Raw genomic sequence first — 7022 nt, forward strand, 5'->3', positions numbered from 1 at the left:
GGTGGAGGGGATAGGCACAAGGGGAAGGAGACGGAGAGCACACTTCTGCCTCCCACAGTAGTGACAAGGCTCCTCAGCTTCACCTTGTTCAATTTCAAAATGTGTTTCTGTTATTACCTCCCCAAATATTTTTCCATGAGGAATGGGTGCTTTCCCCCTTGGGCAGCTGTTGTATGTAGTGTTCCTGAGATAAATCCCTAAGTCATGATGTGTGTGTGTTCCCTGTCACTCCTGGACGCGAGTCCCCAAAGCATCGCTGAGTGAGCTGCAGCCCCGCTCCTGAGCGCGCTCAGGGCCCGAGGACACGAGCCCGTCATTCGCAGCCGCCTCTGAACAGCCCTGTTCGAGTTCCAGAGAATGACATGGAAAGCGGTCCATGGTCTTCTAGGTCCTGAAGCAAATCTGGAACAATAAAGACAGCCACCTCACTCACTGAAGCCTGCACAGAGCTCCCTTGTAAGTCATCTGGATGTTCGATGCTGTTAGGGCTTTATTTTTCCTTAAATTTCTTCTGGGTTATTTTCCGTTCAGGTTCACAACTGTCCCAAGCCCACCTGAGGTGTTTTCCGTGACACTGGCCCACTGGACAGCCACGACCAAGTCTGAACAGAACTTGTGAACTGAGAGGTCTCCTACTGCAGTCTTGTTCCGGTTTCCAGCGCTCGTGTCTCTGTGCCTGCCGGCCACGGAGCTGCCGGCCCCCAGCCTTGCACGGATCCGGCTGCTCGGTTCAATGGTCCCAAAACAAATGCTTTGTTCCCTGTTTCATCGACTTAGGCCCTTCCTTCCATTTCCTTGGTTTCTGTTGCATTTTCCTACGTTGTTATTCATCTTCTGTAGCTCTTGCTTTCTAGTGTAGTCACGTAAGACTGCTGATTCCTCTGAATGCCATGCTGGCAGGATCTCAGAGACTCCGATACTGCCCTACTGTTGTTTACTTCCGAAGGGTTTAGTAGTTCAGTTTTTATTTTCTCTGTTATCCAAGAGGTGGTTTGTGTTTATGCACGTTCAGTTACCAGATAGGTCTGGAAAGTATTTTCCCTGCTTTGGGCAAGGGCAGGATTTTTATTAATATCTTACTAAGTATCAGTGTCTTAATACTATATCAAACTACAGTTCCTATTGTCTAGTAGTCAGCCTTCATGTATGTTGACAAGTATTTTAAGCAATTCTAGGTTTGTGGTTTAAAAGGATTAGATGGAAATCGTCAATCTGCAACGAGGAAATCAATTCCCGCTCCTACTTCGTCTGCTTTTACAAACCACTGCTCCTGGCAAGAATGTTCCTGGGAAGAATGGTAAGCCTCTCGTGGAAGCACTGTGACCGTCCCCAGGCTTCTGTACCCGACACAGCCTCGTGTTCTTAGGTCTGTGACGGCGGCAACTTCTTGGTGAACTGTCCCTTTCATCAACCTGGATATTCCCTTTTAATTCATGTAAACTCACTACTAGGCTTGAATTACTTTTTGCCTGATTTTGGCTTTCAAGTTAGTGTTTGCCTGAAATTCCTCCATCTGTCCCTCTGTCAACTCCACTGGATTTTAAAAACCCTTCCCGCGAGCATGCCGGAGACGAAGGTCACGCACAATCACACTCAACTCCTGAGGCGCCGTTCCAGCTGAACACTGTGTGTCCCGCTCTGGGGAGTCTCCTGCCACGACTTCTCGCTGACCTTCTCTCCTGAGGGCTCCGTCTTCCCTTCGGACTATGGTGGGACTCCAGTGACATCTAGGGTCTTGCTTTCCACATTCGAGAATTCGAGAAGCCCCCGGGCTCAACCTCACAGTGCAGCCGATAGGTATGCTCTTGGATTTTCTCTAATGACATTAACTCTATTTTTCACATTTCCTCCTCATTCATGATTTAATCCTGTTTCTTCAGGGTTTTCCCCTCGACTTTGGTGGCTTCCTTTCTCAGGACTGCCGCACCTCAGTTGTAAATGAAAATCAAGGCAGGACATCTTTGTGAGCTAGTGTCCATCCGTCTCCAGCCTCCACTCCCCTGGAACAAACGAAGGCTCTCACTCCACAGACCCGCAGGACTCTGGCTTCGGACGGAAGGGGTGCAGCGTTAAACAGGTATGAGGATTCACACGGAGAATGGAAGGGTCTCATTTTCTGGGCACCTGAGTGGCTGTTCTTTGCAGCAAACAGAATTACTCAATTTCCTGATGTCCTTGCATCCACACTCCGAGTGCCTATGTCACAAATGACACTTCACAGAACTGAACTCTGGGTCACAGCATGTAGACAAGCACCAGAAAGGGTTTCTGAAACCAGAAGGCCACACAATTCTCCCCAATGAATCAGTCGCCCGGCAAACCTCTCCTGTCCTGCTCCTCCTCGCACACCCCGCGCCCCTGACCTGAAGGCACCCCGGCGTCTGCAATGGAGCTTGCTTTCTGATGGCTGCTAGTTTCTCTGTAGTTCTGGGTTTCATCACCAACTGATACCATCTGCTTCACAGTTTCCTCCACTGGTAGCAAATTTTTAACTCTAAGTTAACTCTAAAAGAGAGTATTTTTTTTTCTGCCATCTTTAATGGAATTTAGAAGGAATGAAAGGCAAATGTGGCATTTGGGCAGACTTTTTAAAAAGGAAGTCAACCCAATACTCTTAACTTGTGAATTCTTTCAGAAGTACCGATGGCCCCTGAATGACATGGGGGTCAGGCTACCAGCAGTTAAAAACCCACACGTAACTGTGACTCCCCCAAAACCTAATTACTAATAGCCCACTATTAACCAGAAACCTTCCTGATAACGTCACGGATAGTAACACACACATTACATCATATGCTTCATCTGCTGTGGTCTCACAATAACAAGTAAGCCAGAAGGAAGAACATGCTGGAAATTCAGAAGCAGCACTCAACACGGTGCTGTGCTGCAGTCACAGGGAAAACCCCCAACAGAAGTGGACACATGTGTGGTTCAAGCTAGTGGTAAGGGCCAAAAGAGTGCATTAAGAGAGGAAGTGTGAAAGACCTCCTTGGGAATTAAGTCCACCAAGGTCCTCAGCTAAATAATTCAGATTCCTAAAGACTCCATGTATTCAGAAGTAGAATGAACAGCAGACAAGACCCTCACCGTCACTGTGAGGCCAGACCAAAAGACCACAGAAAACAGACGTAAGGCTGGAGAGCAACCCCGGGGACGGGGTAGGGTTCGGTTTACACAGCAAGGCCTGAAAACAGCGGATCCTACACGGACCCGTCCGTGCCAGAGAGAAGACAGTGTGCCCGCAGCGGACAGCTGGCTGGGGGAGCCCAGCCCGGGGCGCCCGCTGCTTCCCTGGGCAGCACCCTCCCGCTCGAAGCCTGGCTGCCCACGTGTGAGAGCAGGAGGCGGAGGGTCAGCATACACGGACCCACGAGGTAGGACGGCGGTGAACGGCACACCGGGGCCCCAGCAACTGAAAGGTCTCAACTCTGAAAGCCTCAAGCCCAGGGAAACGGGGTCTTGTGCTCTGAGTTAAAAAAAAAAAAAAAAAAAGGTAAGAAGACACAAGGTAAGGTAAAGGAGACTTCTAGAGAGACGCTATCTACGTGCTCAGGACAAGTGGTTCTAGTAATTTCCACTGGGAGGGAAAATTACACACCAGTGAATGAATACCATTAGCTGCTTACTTATCACTGTAAATCCGTCCCTGCCAAGACAGTGTGGGACACAGCAGAGACTCACCACCTCCACTGTAAATCCGTCCCTGCCAAGAGAGTGTGGGACACAGCAGAGACTCACCACCTCCACTGTAAAAATGAAGACCAGGGGCGCCTGGAGGGGGCGCTCAGGCTGTGAGGTCCCGGTTCGTGGGTTTGGGCCCTGCGTCGGGCTCTTTGCTGACAGCGCAGAGCCTGCTTGGGGCTCTGTCTCCATCTCTCTCTCTCTCTCTGCCCCTCCCAACTCACACTTTCTCTCTCTAAATAAATAACTTTAAAGAAAGCAATAAAAATGAAGAAAAGAGCACAAAGAAGGGAAGTAAACAGCCCGGGACCAGACACTAGAGAGGAAGATGAAAGCAAAAGCTCCCAATTTCTCAGCTTCCAGGGTCGGGCCTCCTTGCCCACAAGGTGACAATGCACACTGAAGCCACCCCAGGCCCCCCGCGACCGCCCCGTCCCCTTCCCATATCAATCCTGGCCCGCCCCAAGTTCTGTCCCCCAAAAGCACAGTACAGGGCTTGACCCCAGTTTTCTGGCTGACTTTACTAATCATTATACATTTGGCACCTAAGAAATTTTATGAATTAACTTGATAAACTGTAGCTTTATAAGAAAACTATGCTTATTTGCCGCAAGGTATGGAAAGTAGATCTCCGACAGCTTTGTTTCCCAAACAACACTGTGTTTTGAGTCTTTCATTCGCTGTGTGGCCTGATCAGGCGGCAGGGGGCTGACGCGGGCGGGTGAGGACGTAAGCTAGGGCCTCGCTCACGGGAACTCCCTGACTGCAGGTACGAGCAGCCAGCCTCCTCCCAAACCACTGAACCAACGCACAGGGAAAAAGAAGCCTGTAACGTACTCACTTTTATCTATGCTTCCGTAAGAATCGCTTGAAATTTGTGTTCCAATATGTCTCAACTCTAAAAACAGGGGGGAAAGCTGTTAGTAAAGAACACTGCGTGCTGAAACGGAATGCTTACGTAGCATGAAGTGCATCCTCACCCTTTTCAGTTTTCTGTTTAGAGAACTCATCCAGCCGCTCCTGTGAACACAAAGGGCCACCAGTGTTTGCAGGGACAGAGCGGGACACAGGGCGCCGGCCCCCACCCCCCACGCAAGATGGGGAGCCGGGCGGGCCCTGCGGACTGTCTGGTCAGGCGGCCTCCCCCCTGGAGCCCGCGAGACCCGGGCCCGAGGGGCTGGCGGCCGCTGCGGAGCCCTGCGGCGGGCGGTCCACATGTGGGCCCCACCATCTCTTACCTGTGTCTTCCTGAATTCCTTCTCCAGGATCTTCTTCTCATTCCTCAGCTGCTTGAAGTCCTGAGTTTGCTTGACAGCAGCCTCTTTCAAGAGTGCAACGAGGGAGAGAGACAGCAGTAATTTACCAACTTTACCAGGACCGGCAGTGAAGTCCTCAAAACATCATCTGAGTCTCCCTCAGGTCACAGAACTTTAACATAAACTGTACGCGTCAGTGCTCCTTCAGCACCTGGTCGGTCAGGGACAAATGCAGGAGCGCGTGGTGTTCACACGGTTACCTGTGAGACCACAGACCTGGAAGAGACCCCACGACTCCCATCCCACTTCCCATCCCAGCACAAGGCAGCCCAACACACGTGAACTTTCCAGAAGGAGGGACACTGCTCCCCCTCGCTCTTCTGCAAGAAGCAACGTTCACGCTTCAGAGATTTGAGAAGCGCGGCTTCATCTCGGAATAAAGCTCATACCATTCTCCGTGCTGGGGAGGGCACAGTCTCTCCGAGCTTACTGTACTGCTGTGCCTTCCTGGCACCCCTTCAGCCAGCGCAGTCCTGGCAGGTACCTCTGTTCTAGATCTACCTGTCAGGCACCACCACAGCTCTTTCCTAGCCCTTCAGCAAACTCCTCAACCTGCTGCTGGTTCTGCAGCCTATGGTGCAAATATTTCAGTAAGAATCTAACCAGCACTGACGTTACCGGAAGATGTTCAGGCACAATTGCCATGAAAACTAAAATCCTGTACACCACCACAGTTCCCATCCGTCCTGACCACTCCGACAAGCCTGAGTTTCTCTTTACCCGACTATTGTGCCGTATCCCTTACTAGGAAAAATATTTTTGTCACACGGGAAATAAAGGCTACACTTGTGCTTCAAAGGAAATCTGTTCTGAAAGCTACACACAGTCTCCCGGGCATTTCAGATGTCTTTGAGACACTGCCTAAAATAGACAAGTCTTCCCACACCCTAGCAAGAGAAAGCAATACTTAAAAACACAGTCCTATCACATTTACTACCATACTGTCCGTGTTTGTGCAGAAACCCAATCAGAGGGAAAATTGTTAAAATATTTACAGGGTTTAACTCTAAAAAACCAGGCTCAATCTAGGCAAGTTAATGAGGAGAAATATTTTCAGCCAAGTCTGTTCTCTATGTCCCGATTCAACTACATTTAAATCCTTACTCCTCGCTCCACATGGAAGATGAGCCACGCTCTGAAGCAGGGTGGGGTCAGCGTGACAAAGAGCCCCCAGAAGAAGGGGGAGGTAGAGCAGGGGTGCGGCCAGCAAAGCCCCACGGCCCCTCCCCGATGTCTCTCCCTGTGCCAACCGCCTAACGCGAGGGGCAAAAACCCAAGAAAGGGCCTTGAGGGCAGTCCCTGAAAGGGCTGCTGGCTTCCGCACGGGGCTCAGCTGACCCCTCGCGGCTCTCTGCGCCCTGCCTACTCGGTGTAGACCAGGAGCCCGAGTCCAAACACCGGGGCGGGGAGGGGGTCAGGGACACAGGAAAGATGTCCAGTGCAATTTCTCAGAACCTTCCCAGGGATGTGTCATAACTATCTGAAAATATCAAGTTTTCTGGTACTAAAAGTGGTACTTTTGAGGAAGCCTCATGAAACTCAACTTTCAAAATTGAATCCTGCGGCTGACTGCTGCTTTTTAAGGTAAAAATATGGGCTGCTACTACTGTGAGTGCACCACATTTCAAAGACGTGCCGCACGGCATGGCCGTCCCCTCCCGGGACGTCGACCTTGAGAACCGGCCGCCAGCTCTGTGAGGCTCCGGGGCACGGGTGACGAGGCCGGTGACCCCCCAGCTGGGGGCCAGCAGTGCCCTTTACCTTCCAGCTTCTTCACCTTGGCTTCTAGCTTCTTCTTCCTGGGGAGACAATTTGGTAAGTTAGAAAGATAAAAACAGTCAGCTTTCAAACCAAAAACATACATATTACAATTCACGGCGCATGTGTCTTTCTAGGTCACTACACCCCACACGGCGAGCGTCACGCATCAAGCCCGGGAGGGTGGGCGGCCGGGCTGCGGCAGGGCGAGCCCGACGGGGCGCCAGGCTGCCCGGTGCGCTGGCTCCAGAAAGCGCCCCGCTCCTC

At 51.2% G+C, this 7022-nt stretch overlaps 1 protein-coding gene across 1 annotated transcript in view; it reads right to left on the reverse strand.

Annotated features, from left to right (window-relative positions):
* Positions 1-7022, reverse strand: part of ICE1 (interactor of little elongation complex ELL subunit 1) — a 43313-nt gene that overhangs the window by 29579 nt on the left and 6712 nt on the right. Inside the window, exons 7-10 of the mRNA XM_029941293.1 lie at positions 6759-6796; positions 4920-5002; positions 4662-4701; positions 4523-4579 (exon numbers count right to left, since the gene is read on the reverse strand). Coding sequence (XP_029797153.1) covers positions 4523-4579; positions 4662-4701; positions 4920-5002; positions 6759-6796 — 218 coding nt within the window. The remainder of the gene's footprint in view (positions 1-4522; positions 4580-4661; positions 4702-4919; positions 5003-6758; positions 6797-7022) is intronic.

This window comes from Suricata suricatta, chromosome 6 (assembly GCF_006229205.1).
Source record: "Suricata suricatta isolate VVHF042 chromosome 6, meerkat_22Aug2017_6uvM2_HiC, whole genome shotgun sequence".
Lineage (NCBI taxonomy): Eukaryota > Metazoa > Chordata > Mammalia > Carnivora > Herpestidae > Suricata > Suricata suricatta.